The 17,032-nt window shown below is 40.9% G+C and overlaps 1 protein-coding gene across 4 annotated transcripts in view; it reads left to right on the top strand.

The window, feature by feature from the left end:
- The window catches only part of MTMR1 (myotubularin related protein 1), a 63,579-nt gene extending 46,770 nt beyond the window's left edge, over positions 1 to 16,809 (top strand). For all 4 annotated transcript variants that reach the window (XM_079962786.1, XM_079962784.1, XM_079962785.1 and 1 more), the window contains 2 exons: positions 725 to 901; positions 15,668 to 16,809. In XM_079962786.1, the coding sequence (XP_079818912.1) occupies positions 725 to 901; positions 15,668 to 15,826 (336 nt within the window). In that variant the 3' untranslated portion in view covers positions 15,827 to 16,809. The remainder of the gene's footprint in view (positions 1 to 724; positions 902 to 15,667) is intronic.
- The last annotated feature ends 223 nt before the right edge of the window (positions 16,810 to 17,032 follow it).

Raw genomic sequence — 17,032 nt, 5'->3', positions numbered from 1 at the left:
GAATTTGGGACCATGATATCTCTTAAGACAGAAACTCAGTGCAAAATGTAGGGCTTGTCCACACTTCCACTTCTGTGACTAGAAAGCAGTGGAGCTGTTCTCCACTTGTCTCATGTTTTGCCTGAGACATTTTGCCTTTGCACTGCCAGTTTCCCCCGGAAAACTGCTCTTCAGTGCCAAATTGGAGCAAATGTCAATCTGGAGACAACCCGATTGATGTTTGCTCTGATTCAGTGGTAAGCAGTGGATTTTCCTGGGGAGAAATGGCAGGACAACCAGAAGTGTAGATGAGCTCTTAGTAAAATTCAAAACTTCACAAGAGATCTACAAGTTTAATACCGGAGTGGATGTGTTTCCTATTGTGGTCCTTGTAGTTCTGGCATTCCATGTAGGTTTATTGAGGATTCCTTGGTGAAAATAAATGTTTCCCTGGAAGATGGTTTGTTCATTTTTGCCAGTCTTCCCCAGCACTGTGGCCACTGTGGGAAATTGTGAGGTTTTGTTCTGTGTCTGTTTACAGGGCAGGGTATTCTAGCTTGCATTCTAAAGACAAACAAGTGTACCCCAAACAGAGAACCTACCTAAGATGATGCCCCAATGCACACGAGTTCCACAAAAGATGTTCCTCAGCCAACAGATTGATGTAAAAATGCTTCCTTAATAGTTAGAGGTTTGAAAATATTTTCATTATAATTGTTTACAAGTATTATTATTTTTCCTTCAGGAGATCAGCACAAAGACAATCTCTTTATGGTCCTACATAAATAGTCAGCTTGATGAATTCAGCAACCCTTTCTACGTAAACTACGAAAACCATGTCCTATATCCAGTTGCTAGTCTAAGCCATTTAGAATTATGGGTGAACTACTATGTACGATGGAATCCACGAATGAGACCCCAGGTATGCATTTGTTTGCTTTTCAATTGAATTTCTTTTGCCATTTTAAAAAAAAGGAAATACTAAAGAGGTCTAGAAACTGTCAGGGCTTTGATTGTTTGGTAAAATAATCAAATGAATGTGATTCTGTCCCTTTCATCTCTGACTGGAGCAACATATTTTTAAACAACTGGCTGCTGCTCAAAATGGCCAGTTGGAGGGCTTCAAAATTTTGACTGGCCTTGATAGCTAATAATTATTTGTGATAGCCTGCAATCCTGCCCACCCCCACAAATCTGGGACGTGCAGAGCTTTAGCCTGCCACTGTGTGCTACAGAGATGCTTGGGAGCAGTGTGAGTATTGCTACTTCCAAGTGCCTCCAAGGCACTCCCAATAGTTCCCTGCACATGCTATTCAGTTCTGTGGAAGAGCAAAATCTCTTTCCATCCAACATAAAGTGATAGACTCCCTTTCCCAGCCCCCTCCAAAATCCTTCAAGTTCTAGACAATGTGTGGAGAACTAGGGAGGGAGGAGGGACCCAGCACAAAGTAATAGATGCAGCTCTTTAACACATTGCACACACATCACCATTTCATTCATTTCATTCATTTTTTTTTATTTTTTTTGCTCAGCTTTGCTGTATTTTGTGGTGATCTGAAAGTTCTCTCTGTGGCAGATTTTCACATGTGCAAGCTGTCAGACGCTGACCAAGCAACCATGAATCAACCTCAGATCTGCTGTGAGGGAATGTTTCCTTGATGGCAGTTGTTGTGTGTGCTTTCCTTCTTGGATTTGTCACTCAAGTGCATCATTTTGGTTTATAATTTGTGTTGATCTATGATTACTAGGGACGCGGGTGGCGCTGTGGGTAAAACCTCAGCACCTAGGACTTGCCGATCGCATGGTCGGCGGTTCGAATCCCCGCGGCGGGGTGTGCTCCCGTCGTTCGGTCCCAGCGCCTGCCAACCTAGCAGTTCGAAAGCACCCCTGGGTGCAAGTAGATAAATAGGGACCGCTTACCAGAGGGAAGGTAAACGGCGTTCCGTGTGCTGCGCTGGCTCGCCAGATGCAGCTTGTCACGCTGGCCACGTGACCCAGAAGTGTCTGCGGACAGCGCTGGCTCCCAGCCTATAGAGTGAGATGAGCACACAACCCTAGAGTCTGTCAAGACTGGCCCGTACGGGAAGGGGTACCTTTACCTTTTACCTATGATTTAGCAATGGGCAAGTCCCCATCTGTGTCCCCACTCATTTTTTCAGGGACCAAAGAAGTCTGTCACAGTCCTGCAGACACTGGAGGCCAGGACCCAGGGATAATATAGGATTAAAACTACCCTTGCCTAGTGCAGTTCACTCAAACAAGTCAGTATTCAAAACCTAGGATAGGCAACTGTGGGTAGCACAGTGCTCCAATTTACCTGGCCGTAGCTGATTTTATAGCACCCCCCCTCTCCCCGGTTTCAGTTTGATGCCCTTTTAGGATTGTGCATTGTTCTTCTTTGAAATATGTATCTGCACAGTACACATTTAAAAGTTACTGGGATAGGATCCAATTGAATTTCCCAACCTTACTAGGGCTGAACATCTGAGCTGGTCATCTTCCTTCTACTCAGCTCTTTTAGAAGCCACATTTTAAGGCTTCAACTGTTACCAGTTAGCACTACATCTTTTTACCTTTAGGTTTTGTGTTGCTGTAGAAGGAGGAAATTTTGGATACGAAAGCTGCATAATCACTAATTGTCTCATAGGACCTATTAAAAAAAGTCTCATTTTGTTGCCAGATTGGATTATCTGTTTGTGCTGACTCTTCTTTTCTCTCCCTTTTCTAAAAGCAGACTTACCTTTTACGACTGCTAGTAAAGGTACCTAACCCCTCTCTCTGGAACACCTTAGCACCTTCTGTGAGAGAGTATTTTTCAGCTTTTCTTTCCTCAGGGTATTCTTTCAGAAATCAGTTAAAAATGCAAATTTGCAATAATTTTATGTTACTGATGAGATGAGAATTTTCTACACAGATCTGGTCAGTAACATTGAATGCCACCAATTCTAACCATAATGAGGATTGTGCCCATGTGGTGTAGAATTCTGGGTTGTAATCATTGCTGGTCCTACTCAGAATAGACTTACTGAAGTCAATAGACATTAGTAACTTGGGTCCATTAATTTCAGTAAGTTTACTCTGAGTAGGACTAGCATCTGATAAAGCCCTCTGTTTTGGTTCTTACTAAAAGTGCCAAAACACTTTTGTACGTTCTGGCATACAAAATGTTCTGACATTCCTTTTTTCTTGAGGAATGAACTAAGTGCTCGATAGGGAGATGTTGGATCAAGTCTACTTGGAGTGTGGCAATGTGCAGAAAAGTCTTCTGTGCAGGAAAGATCAGGCAGCCTGAGGTCAGGTCATAACATAAGAATTGCATCCCCATCTACCCATAGTTAAGTATATGTGTTATGCATGTTTCAATAGAAATAGGGTGTAAAACAAAAACAAAAAATCCTAGTATTTGCATACCACAGCTATAGACAGATAGTTAAGTCATATGTTGTAAGCTTCCTTGAGCATGGTCTTAACTTCGGAAAGGCAGTATGCAAATAAAATGATTGATTGAAAAGGAGAAAATCATTTATCTGGCTTTTGCCATCAAGCACTTCGAGCTAAGGAAGGAGCACCAGAATTAACTGGAACAGTGTGGCACTGAGGGAGCTTGTATCCCACCAACAAACCTGCCTAAGCCATGCAGCTAGATCTGCTGTGCCTTCACTGGGCCTGTGGCCATGCCTGTTGCAGAGAGGTGGGCAGAGGGGCACTTGAAACAGGACACTGTGTCTTACCAGTGCACAAACGGAGTATCAACAAGTGACCTGTGGAAGTGCCTCACAGAAGCAAGTCCTTGCTCTCAAGTCTCCCAGCTGAAAATAATGCTAGTTCCATCAGTTCACTGAGCAAAACCACAGTCCCTGTATTCAAAGGCTTTAAGCTGAGGAGCTGCTGAAATGGCAGTTGCTTGCTATAATGAATACTTGACAGGAGAAACCGATTTGAGAATGTGGCTACAATCCTATGCATGTTTACTTGGGAACAAGTACGATTAAACAGTGAGACTTAATTCTGAACAAACATGAACTGTGTGAGTAGGACAGTTCGAGTGTGCTCAAGTTCCCCTATGTGAGAAGGGAGCAGCAACAGAGTGGAACCATTAGTGATGTCATCTAGATCTAAAGGTGGAATTCTGTGACTCAATGGAGGACTGAATATTTTGTCAGCATTTTTATTGTGAAAAACAAAATGGGTGAGCCTCAAAATATATATAGTGCGCCATTTACTACCGTATTTTTCGCTCTATAGGATGCACTTTTCCCCCTTCAAAAATGAAGTGGAAATGTGTGTGCGTCCTATGGAGCGAAGAAGCCATAGCCCCTGGCTGGAGAGGTGACGTGAGACTATGGCAGCAGCCTCTCCGCTGCCTGCCTTTCCGCTACTCCCTGACCTGGGCTTCTCCCCGCCAGCCCCAAAGAGCAGGTCGAAAGGAACCTGAAGCCTGGAGAGCGAGAGGGGTCGGTACGCACGGACCCCTCTCGCTCTCCAGGCTTCCAAGGTAGCCGCCTGAAGGCGACTGAATGCACCTTAAACGGCACCTTGTTTTAGAGGGGGAAAACATGAGGGGGAAAATTCTCCCCCTCTCTGCGCAGCGCCTCCTGCCGCTTCACTGAAGGGGCGCTGGGCAGAGAGGGAGAGATTTTTTTTTTCTTGTTCTCCCCCCTCTAAAACAAGGTGTGTCCTATTGTCTGGTGCGTCCCATAGAGAGAAAAATACGGTAATTTTTAACATGTTGCCATTTCATGCCTGTATGTCTAGCCTATGATCATCCTGATTTTCATACTAGTTGCTGATTTGCAGCCAATTTTATGTTCTCAGCCTCCCAAAGTTTTGAGTTGTTTCCCCCCCCCCTTGTCTTCCCTGATCTTGAACTACTTTTTCTTTGCCAAAGTGACGGCGCTGTGCTTCCATTCCTCAAAACACATTTGCTCTTTTGTTGCTTCTTTAATTCTCAGATTCCCTGTTCCTTTTAGGGCCTCTTAAGCTTGTAAATCGCTTGGGAGATTGATCTGATATTGACATTTGCCTTTTGTGCACGTTCAGTTTGTATTTCTGCTACGTTTCAGAAGCACTCCTTTTTATGGTAGATTTAAAATGTTGATCCAATGTGACTATGATGCTTTTGTTCATGGGACTCATTGTGCAGTGTTGTTTAGGGCTTGAAATTAGTTCTAGTGGGAATATTTGCTGTTTGAAAGACTATCAAAAGCAACAACTGTAGGACTTCCGGGTTGGTGCCTCCGGTAATGGCGGAATTCCTCTGATCGGGAGGAATTTGCCCCATGGGAATCTGGGTCTGGCCGCCACGGCAAAGGCGGAGACCCGCAAAAAATCACAGGCGGGAGAAGCCTGTGAGCGTGGGATTCGGCGGGCACCTTTTGCGCCTCCCCTACTCGTGGGGAAACCCGGTTTTGGGGGTCCGGAGCGACGTGGGGTGAGTGGCGCGGTGCTTCAAATCGTCTGCTTCTAGAACACTGGAAGATAGAGACAAATTCCTGACCACATACGGAGAAGACCTTCAAAAAGGAATTGAACTACCTTTTGGGCCTGGAGCACCGGCGGCACCAGCACCCTTGGAATCTGAAGACCTAGCGGACAAGATACCACCCCTGGAAAAATAACCAGATTATTTCAGGATGTCTCTGCAACTTCTGAGTTGGAATATAAATGGCTGTAATATTCCGGAAAAAAGGAGGAAAATATTTCATATATTAAAAAAAGAACAATTGGACATTATTTGCCTGCAAGAAACACATGTGACTAGGCTCCATAGAAAAGTGCTAATAAATAAAAGACTGGGCCAGGAATTTATATCTTCAGACAGAGTAAAGAAGAGAGGTGTGGTCATCTATGCAAAAGAGAGCCTGTCACCCAAACTCCTATTCAAAGATGAGCATGGAAGAATATTGGCAATTGAGATACAGCATCAAGGAGAGAAATTTTTGATACTAGGAATCTATGCGCCAAATGAGGGGAAATCGGAATTTTATAAGAAGTTGCATGAGACCATGCTGGACTATTTGGACTATAACAACATCATTTTAATGGGAGATATGAACAGGGTCGTATCAACCAATATGGATAAGTCACAAAGCCAAAATATTACAAAAGATGGCAGACTACCAAAGACTTTCTTTGAAATGACAGACAATATGGATTTAATCGACATTTGGAGAACGAAGAACCCCTTGGGAAGAGAGGGAACATTTTTCTCTGAAGCCCAGCTGACTTGGACAAGAATCGACCAAATATGGATAACTAGAGGTCTGGCACCCAAGGTCAGAAAGGTGGAAATCTGCGCAAAGACCTGCTCCGACCATAATGCAACAAAGATGGACATGACACTACTACTAACCGGCTCCTTTAGATGGAAGATGAATGACAATTTGTTTAGAGATCAGGAGATTGTTGAGAAGGCCCAAAAAGCCTTGAAGGACTATTTCGAGATAAATATGAACACTACGGTGGAAAAAAGAACTATCTGGGACGCAAGCAAGGCTGTAATGAGGGGGTTCTTGATACAACAGAATGCTGTAAAGAAAAGGAGACAAAATGAGAGGAAAGATAAGATTTTGGAGAAAATTAAAGAATTGGAGAAGAAGTTAAGATTAAATCCGAAGTCACAGCCGACGCTGAGAGAAATCAAACTTCATCAAGCACAATATTCTAAATTGATAAACCAGGAAATAGAGTGGAAGATTAAATTAATGAAACAAAAAACTTTTGAATCGGCAAATAAATGTGGGAAACTGCTAGCCTGGCAGTTGAAGAGGAGACAAAAACTAAATACAGTTACAAATTTAGAAATTGAAGGAAGAAATATTCAGAACCCTGTGGAGATCAGAAAGTGCTTCCAGAGATATTTCAAAAGATTATATACTCAAGGGCCGCAAGATGAGGTTGAGATTAAACAATTTTTGGAAAAAAATGGACTAACAAAATTGTCACAAGAAAATAGATCAATCCTGAATTGCAAAATAACACGACAAGAGATTGAACAAGCCATTCAGAACATGCAATTGGGCAAATCCCCAGGGCCAGATGGGCTGACCTCCAAGTACTACAAGACATTAAAAGACTATCTGATACAACCACTGATGGAGGTCAACAATGAAATTATGGAGGGGAAGAAGGTGCCGGAATCGTGGAAAGAAGCTTTTATCACATTGATACCAAAATCGGAAGCTGAAAAGACACAACTTAAGAACTATCATCCCATCTCCCTTTTAAATGTGGATTACAAAATATTCGCAGACGTTTTGGCAAGTAGACTCAAAAAAATATTAAATGAAGTAATTCATAAAGACCAGGCAGGCTTTCTCCCAGGCAGACATTTGTTTGCTAACACAAGGAATATCATTGACATTTTGGAACTTCTGCAAACAGACATTAATACAAAAGCAGTGTTAATTTTTATAGATGCGGAGAAGGCATTTGACAATATCTCTTGGAAATTTATGAAGGGAAATTTAAAAGAAATGGGAGTGGGACGGGGTTTTGAGAATGGGATTGATGCTATATATTCAGAACAAAATGCTAAATTGATAGTTAACAATGTGGTTACAGAAGAGTTTAAAATTGAAAAAGGAACACGACAAGGCTGCCCCATTTCCCCTCTGTTATTTATTTCGGTTCTGGAGGTGCTCTTGAACATGATTAGAGGGGACCGGTTGGTGGAAGGAATACAGGTCGGAGCAAAACAATACAAACTTAAAGCTTTTGCAGATGACCTAGTTTTGACCCTTCAGGAGCCAGAATCTAGTACGAAAAGAGTGTTACAATTGATTCAAGACTTTGGTCAGGTGGTGGGATTCAAATTAAACAAACAGGAAACTAAAGTGTTGGGGGAAAATTTGACAGATACAGAGTCAGAACGGTTTCAGAGAGAGACAGAACTAACTGTGGTTAAAAAAGTAAAGTACCTAGGGATAAACATAACAGCAAAAAATTTGAGTCTTTTCAAGGATAATTATGAAAAATGTTGGTCAGAAATTAAGAGAGACTTAGATAGTTGGACAAAATTGAAACTTTCTTTGTTAGGCCGAATTGCCGCTATCAAGATGAATGTATTGCCAAAAATGTTGTTTTTGTTTCAAACATTACAGATTGTGGACAAGACGGAGTGCTTCCGGAAGTGGCAGAGAGATATTTCTAAGTTTGTCTGGCAGGGCAAAAAGCCAAGAATCAAGTTTAAGATATTAACTGATGTGAAAGAAAGAGGGGGCTTTGCCCTGCCAGACCTAAAGTTGTACTATGAGGCCGCAGCTTTCTGCTGGCTAAAAGATTGGCTACTTCTCGAGGACCCTGACGTGTTGGATCTGGAAGGTTTTAACAATGCTTTTGGTTGGCATGCATATTTATGGTATGACAAGGTTAAGATCAATAAGGCCTTTAAGAACCATATTGTCAGAAATGCAGTGTTTAATGTCTGGACAAAATACAAAGACTTACTGGAAAATAAAACTCCAAGGTGGCTTTCACCGCTGGAAGCTAAGGCCCAAAAAAGACCCAATATGGAGGCCAAATGGCCAAAATATTGGGAAATATTAGAAAAGGATGGAGATAATTGGAAATTGCAGAGTTTGGAGAAAATTAAAGACAAAGTGCGAGACTGGTTACATTACGCTCAGATTAACGAAGTTTTCAAAAATTACAAAAAGTTAGGGTTCCGGGTGGAGAAATCGAAATTGCAAACAGAACTGTTAGAACCTAAGACTAAGATACTTTCAAGAATGTACAACTTGCTGTTAAAATGGAATACACAAGATGAAATGGTTAAATCGGTTATGATAAAGTGGGCACAGGACATTGGGCACAACATTATGTTTGATGACTGGGAAAGGTTGTGGACCATTGGGTTGAACTTCACTGCATGTAATGCTTTGAAGGAAAATGTAATGAAAATGATATATAGATGGTACATGACCCCAGTTAAACTTGCCAAAATATACCATTTGTCTGATAATAAATGTTGGAAATGTAAAGAAAATGAAGGAACATTCTTTCACCTCTGGTGGACTTGCCCTAAAGTGAAGGCTTTCTGGGAAATGATATATAATGAGCTGAAAAAGGTATTTAAGTATACCTTCACTAAGAAACCAGAGGCCTTCCTTTTGGGTATTGTCGGCCAGAAGGTGTTAAGGAAGGACCAAACATTTTTTATGTATGCAACAACAGCAGCAAGGATACTTATCGCTAAGCACTGGAAAACCCAAGATCTACCCACACTGGAAGACTGGCAGATGCAGCTGATAGACTATATGGAATTAGCCGAGATGACTGGCAGAATCCGAGACCTGGGAGAAGAGAAGGTTGAAGAAGACTGGAAGAAATTTAAGATTTATTTTAAAAAGCATTGTAATTTGGTTGAATGTTAAGAAGGATGCTAGATCATAAATAATTGACCACCACTAAATTAGATGGAATTAGGACGATAAGTAGATCGAGGAAAATATAAACCATTTGGAGAACGATTAGATTATGTTTAAAGGAATGGGACCTAGGAATATAAATAAGATGATAATTTGCTAGTTAAAATCTAAGACGATGTAAGTGGGAGCGGGAGATGTGAGGGAGTCCAAAGAGGTTTTGAAAATATGTCATGATATATGCTATATTGTTGATTATTTTTGCATTTGTATTTAAAAATTTTAATAAACATTTATATATATATATAAAAAAAACAAATCATCTGCTTCTTCCACGGAGCGAAGCCGCATAGCTGTTGCCGGAGAGCGCTGACTTTTTCCTGTGGACAATTTGATTTTAAAGTAATTACCCATGAGTAGAGCTGAAGCGGGAGAATTGGATTTTTAAAAAGTTTAATTTGGCATCGTAACGGGGAGGTTCAAAACAGGAAGTCCGCCTTCCCCTTTTGTAAATAGACTGAAGCAATGAGGCTGCAAGCTGAAGTCTTGGAAAGCCTACTGTAAAGGACTAAATTTCCACTGGTAAAGAACATTAAACCCCCCCTTGGAGGCAGGAGAAGAGGGGGGAAAGTTGTGGATTGAGTATGCCTGCAGGAGAGAGCGAAGAGAGCTAAGATACTGCCGCTCTGCCTCTTCTGCTGCTGCTTCTGCATCAGTACACTCAAAATCAAGAGGAATGTCGACAGAAGAAGCCTAGCGGCTGCATTAAATAAAATAAATGATTCACTGGAGCAGCTTAACAAGAAAACAGATGCGATAAATGTGAAAGTGGATGTTGCAACCACTAAAAGTGACTTAAATACAGAAAGTATAAATAATTTGGGACAAAAGGTGAATACCAATACAGAAATTATCCAGAAATTGATACAGGAATCTACTTTGATACGGCAGACTGCGGAGGAAGCCAGGGAGAAAGCCGTTGCTGCTGAATGTAAAGTAACACAACTTGAGAGAGAGAGAGTCCCAGCCCTACAGAGGCAACTTAATGAACATAAGTTGACGCTTGTCATGATTGAACTTAACGAAAAACAGACGAATTTGAGGATCAGAGCCCTACTTGAATTGGAGAAGGAAAGCTTGACAGATTTTCTCATACAGGAATCTGCTGACTTTGGGGACTTGGACTTGGGCCAAGAAGAGTTTAGAATTGTGAGGGCCTTCAGACTTGGAAGAGGAGGGAAAAAAGAGAAGAATAGATTAAGAGACTGCTTGATCACCCTTTGAATTAAAGACGATAGAGTTAGAATCTTGGGTTGGCATTACCAGAAGAACCTAGAAGTACAACAGTTAAGAGTGGACATTTTTAAAGACGTCCCGAAATATCTTTTGGATTTTAGGCCTAACTATGGAGATACTGTTGCCCTGCTGAGAAAGAACAAAATCATCTTTAGGTGGGAGTTTCCCCAAGGTCTATCCTTCAGTTTCAAAGGAAGGAAAATAAAAATAAGATCAGTAGAAGATAAAGTAACGTTTTTGTATAAATATGAAGAAGATCTGCAGAAGGGACTTGGAAAAGAGCCAAGAGCATCGGATAGAAGATCACCAGGATGAAGTTGATCGACTATATGGACTATACGGAACTGGCAGAAATGACTGGGGGAATCCGAGACCAGGGAGAAGAGTCGGTGGAAGAAGACTGGAAAAAGTTTAAAGATTATTTTCGGAAATATTGTAAATTTAATGAATGTTAGAAAAATGTTGAAATGAAGTTATATGGCTTTAGTAGAAATGTTATAAGGAATTAAGTATAAATAGATTAATAGAGTATTAAAGATGAATGTTAGAAAAATGTTGGAATGAAGTTATACGGCTTTAGTAGAAATATTATAAGGAATTAAATATAAACAGATTAATAGAATATTAAAGGGAAAATAAGGTTAGAATGTGCTAAGATAATTATAGGATAGAAAACAGAGGAAGATGGAAAGGAATTGCTGAAACAATTAACAGAAGTGGAATACAAAAAGGGAGGTGTGAGGAGGTCGTGGAAATAAGTGAATGAAACTTAAAATATTGAAATTATTTGATGTGCTTTAAATTGTGTTTGTTTTGTTTTGTTAGTTTGTTAGTTTAATGTGTCAGTGTTATGTAGTGTTTGTGTATTGTATTGTATTGTTCTTTTTTTGTAGTGTTTAAATTGTTGGAAAAGTAATAAATATTATTTAAAAAAAACAAAAACAAAAAAAAAGCAACAACTGTAGAACATTGTCCTTTTGAGCCATCAAAGGAATGTGTCCAGACTCTATAAAATAATAGTTTTATGCTCTTCTCTACTACAGAGTTCATTGGACTGGGTCCAGAGCCTCATTTTTTTGTGCTGGATTCAGAACAGCAACTTTTGCCACTGTTGGAAGCTCTTAAGGAACATAATAGTGCCATGCCAGAGGTTTTGAAGGGTGACAGAGTGAGTCCAAGGTTCCTAATGCTGATGTAGCCTTTTTATGTGGAGAAGAGGAGGTTCTCCTTTTTCCCCATTCTTCAGAGTTGAAAGTGCGATCATGGAGTCAACATTGTTTGTGGTGTGCAGTAGGCCCACACAACAATTTTGTGACCCACCAAATTAAACACAGCTCACCAGTCCCATGTATCAAGCCTGCTATGTGATTGATAACCCTTATTTTTGCAATCCCTTTCAGCCAACAAAATAAAAATGTGGCGGTGGGGCTTCCCTGCATGCCTTGTTAGTTGCTGTCACCATGGTGGATTACAAATTGTGCAAATTTGGTGCACATGCCATTATTATTATTATTATTATTATTATTATTATTATTATTTTAATTGTCTTACTACAGTCTCTAATCAAATTGGTTTTGCACTGCTTGAGAAATCTGCAAGAGCCTTTTGACCATAAGGATAGTAGTGGTGGTCAGGGCTTTTTTTCAGCCAGAACTCTCTGGAACTCAGTTCTGGCACCTCTCAGTTGGATGCCAGTGCCTTATACCACTGTTAGTGGTACCATTTTAAACTCTCCAGGCCCTGAGGGAAGCAGATTAGAACTTCCCTGTTGCACCACAGTAGCTACAAAAGCGGGGATAGGATCAGGCTCTACATCAGGCATAGGCAAACTCGGCCCTCCAGATGTTTTGGGGCTACAACCCCCATCATCCCTAGCTGACAGGACCAGTGGTCAGGGATGGTGGGAGTTGTAGTCCCAAAATATCTGGAGGGCAGAGTTTGCCTATGCCTGCTCTACATCAAGCAATTGATTTAAAATAGTCTTTTTATTCTACTGCTGCTTTTCTTCCCAGTGCTAAAATTGTGATGTTTCTTTTTTAAAAGAGAAGGCCTATAATAGAAGATATACATTCATTGCTGAACAATTTTCTTTTGAATGGCTGTTCTTGAGCAAGTAAAAAGGAAGTGCAAGAATGCACCCTTGCTATCCATACAATTAAGAACTGGTAGTTCTGTAAGTGAGTAGCTATTATACTGCCTTTTATGCTTATCCTTGTTGGTATGGAGGATTTTGTGATCCTGACGTACTTCACAGTGCTGAGAGAACAGGGGGGAAATTGATGCAGTCTCCATCGTCATTGACATTTATAATTTGAAAAAGAAGGTACTCTAGCAGGCATAAAGGATCTGTGTGGGTTTGTGGTTGAGTTTGTTGGCAGTCAGAAGCTGCTTTGGCTTCATGTAGCCTCTTCCCTTGGTTTTTATTTTTCAGCCTTGCACATCAAACTGTCATAGCAACCTCACACTTCTAAATCCACAGGTTTATTATAATTAGTTACACAGTGGCAGGCAGCAATTTTCAATATTTAGTAAATACACAATAAATAATGAAATGAAATCCTAGAATCGTTCGCCTAACTTAAAACGAGTACTTCACTACTCAGGTGTGTTAACTGAAAGAACAACTTAAAACAGTTGCAAGGAATATAGTACACTGTGTAACCAGTGGAAATAAGCCCCCAGCTACTTTTGCAGATTAGTGTATGCTGTATGCATTTTCATCAGACATCACTCTGGGCATGGGAAATGATGACATAGAAAACAAGCAACTGCTCACATAATCAAATGCCGTATGAACTGACCTGGTAGACCAATTGCCAGTGGTTTAGCAAACTATGCGCTTCCTTGAAACATAACAAACAGGGCATCAGTTTTTTGTTGAAGGCTCCTTGAAGATTAAATCGTGTTGGTTAGCAGATGTTTTCCCATTGTGACTTTCCCCCTCTCTTTCATCTGTGTTTGTTTTAACACATTAGTAGAACAACTGATACCTCTATAAGTAATTTAATTTCTGGAATCAAAGTGGAGGGATTCATCTTTTTGTTTATCAGTGCTAATGACTTTTCATATATTTGAAGCCTAATTATCTATAGGAAAACTGGAAGTGTTATTGAGTGATCGCCCAGTCAATTTTACAGCAAGATTAGGAAGCTGATGGTTCTTTCCAGCCCTGAAATTACTAGATGGAAGCAGACTGGTATTCTTGTCCACCTCTCTCTGCAGAAAACTGAAATAGGTGTGTGGCTGTCTCACTTTCCCATATTGGGTATATTCAGCTGCAGAGTAGAAAATGTGTATTGCTTTCAAAGCGTTGCCTAGCAGCAGACTACAAGCTGTCCACAGTGACACTCATAATTCACTAAAGGGAAATAATTCGCTAAAGGGAAGAGACCTACACTTATTTCAGGAAAGCAGGGTTGCAAAAGCTACTTGAACACAGACCAGGAATTGGTTCACATTTGTTCTTCATATCAGGCTTTAAAACCCTACCTACAAATAACACCCTCTGATATGCATGTTTCTTTGGTCTCCTTTCAGGTGTGAAAAGGGACTGGTTGCTCACTAGTGAAGGAACTGGTGTCATGCTCCAAGGTGTACTCTTGTTGCCTTTATTGGGCAGCTGAGCTCAAAGATGGGCCTTTGAGCTGATCCCTTTTTGCCCCATGCTCAAGAGTTGGTTTACAGTTCCATTCCATGTTGCTTCATGCTTCTCACTTCCCCTTTCCCCAGACAGCCACCAAGAATTTTACACCAGTGGAGAATATATTCTCGTACCTTTGTAAAAATTTTGCAAAAAAATCAAGGGTTGTCTGGTATTAAAGAATATGGAATCATGTACACAGGTTGTGCCAAATTCATAGCAACATCAGCAGTCTGAAGTCCAGTTGCCCAATTAGCAATTTTGTTGGGAATGTCCAACTCCCACATTTCTCCTTTTCAGCTCTAGTTTTGCCCTCCACTCCCTGCCTTCCCCCCCTTGATTTTCCTGGAACCGATTTAATGACACTTTAACTGTACAGGTTAGGTTCGGTCGTGGCCGACTCCGGGGTTGCGGTGCTCATCTCGCTTTATTGGCCGAGGGAGCCGGCGTACAGCTTCCAGGTCATGTGGCCAGCATGACTAAGCCGCTTCTGGCAAACCAGAGCAGCGCACAGAAACGCCATTTACCTTTCCGCTGGAGCGGTACCTATTTATCTACTTGCACTCTGATGTGCTTTCGAACTGCTAGGTTGGCAGGAACCTTACTGGGTCCTTAATTAATGAAGGGTGCCCAGTTAAAACTGAACAAGTAATATAAATAAGAAATATCACAAAATGTGGGAAAAGAGCAGGATTAGACCAATCCGGGGTTGAGGCCACAGTGTTACTACCATCTTAATATAGGAGGAGGCTAGCTGTGATGAGGTTTTCCTCAGTTTCTCAGTTTCTGAAGAAGCAATTTCCATTTTCTCTGACAGTTAACAATGGTAAACCAGGTAAGAGAAAACTGAAGCAGTATGCCTTTGACATCTTCCTGCCTGTCTTCCTAAGTTTTCCAAGCCTCTGCTATCTGTTTGGTAAAAGGTGTACTTTATTGGAGGGAATAATTTATTCCAGTTTTAATATCCAAAAGGCAATTACAGACAAATAACTTAAGCCAGAGAGTTGACCTTTTCTGTGGCTGTGCCTGCTAAGGGAGGCCCATCTTGTCCCTTCTGAGATGGCTTCCTGCCATTGTGCATAGATGCCTTTTCCTGCGTGCCTTTGCCTTTCCAAATTCCCCCAAGTTGTTAATTTAAGTGTAATTGTGTTATCTGCTATCTTTTTTTAAACTGCTGTTTATTTTGTTGGTTTTGTATTGTTGATTTTGACTGCCCTAAGCATTTCTTTTAACGGCAAGCCGGGATAAACCTGATTCTAATGAATGGCTGAATAATAAACATTTAATAGTAGATTTGCATTTCTTTGACTTGGAATACACTCCACCCCCCACCCCCCAAAATCTGGCATTTTATTACTCAAACAAAATCTGTGTTCATTTCCAACAGATGCCAATTCATCAGAATCTGAAAGAACTCCTTGTCATCAGAGCCGAGCTCCAGAAGAGGGTTGAAGAGCTGCAAAGGGAAGCAGCAACACGTTCCATTTCTTCTTCATCAGACCGAGGATCTTCTCCTGCAGCCACACCAGTGCATACCTCTGTCTGATGCAAGGCTAAAACGGAGGTACACTTCTACTGTGGGCATGTTCTGGGCAGTGGAATACTCCACCACCCCTGAGAGTAATATGTCAACATCAACTCTTCCTGCTGTTATGCTGAGGTAAAAAAAAGTGCTTCCTTGCGTGTAACGCTGTAGATGGTGGTTGCCAGGGTGTTTTTTTTTGTAATGTGTCTTTTTGATGTCTCTAATTGAATTGGCAATTAGAAAGTTAATTTTTATCTTAAGCAACCTGCAACAGACTGCTCAGAAACTGGGAATTCATCTATCAGGTAAATGCTGCAGTGAGAATTTCCATGGAACTGCCAAGCCCACAGTGAGCCAAAACATACCCAGAGACCATCCTTCCTAAAAGGGGAACCCCTCTGGTTTCCTAGGTACTTATTACGTTTTTTAGGGGGGGACCACAACAAATACTATATTTCTTGGGACAGTTGTAGATGATCTGATGCACTTTGAAATGGATTTAATTTTTTAATTATAGCCAGTTGTATATTTTGAATAAATATGCCATTAAAGGATGAGCAGGATTTGCCAACTGTGAGACACTTGGTAGTTATAGTATAATCTTCACAGCCAAGATTGCTAAATGAAGTTTTGCAATTTTTCTGTAGCTATTGTCCATTTATCTACCTGAGTGAGGTACTGAATTGACTTAGTTCTGTCATTCATTGCTCTGTACAAAACTTTAGTTTCAAATGGCCTTTTCACCTAGCTAGATTTTGAAATGTGTAAATTGCAGTTATTTTGTTTATCATATCTTGTTAAAAATCTGTACACACCAAGAGCCTTCGGTTGTTCTTATTGCATACAAGTCTATGCAAGGCCAAACACTCTTCTTAAGCAGAGTTACAGGAACTATTCTTTTCAAATGTTTGGGGGTGGAGGGTAGTAAATTGTAATGATAGTAAGTTTTTAAGGAAAAACTGTCATTAATTGGTTCCTTGAAACAATAAAGACTTGTTTTAGTCCTTTTTGGTTTATTTTCTTCTGGATTTGCAATGCCCATACAATGCGAGTGACCAACCAGCATCATGTCTATTCAAGTGACAGGGATTGGAGTAAGGTGGCTCACAAACTGTGGAGAAGTAGGACTGCACTCTGGCTTGTAAAAGGCTAGGCAGAACCACTGGGGGCAGTGAAGGTGGCATTTGCATTGGTGCAACAGTATTCTGTTCGGACTTCACTTGTCGC

The sequence above is a fragment of the Podarcis cretensis genome (genome assembly GCF_951804945.1).
Source record: "Podarcis cretensis genome assembly, chromosome: Z".
Taxonomy (NCBI): domain Eukaryota; kingdom Metazoa; phylum Chordata; class Lepidosauria; order Squamata; family Lacertidae; genus Podarcis; species Podarcis cretensis.
The sequence above is the reverse complement of the archived record's forward strand: the minus strand, read 5'-3'. Positions and strand labels throughout refer to the sequence as shown.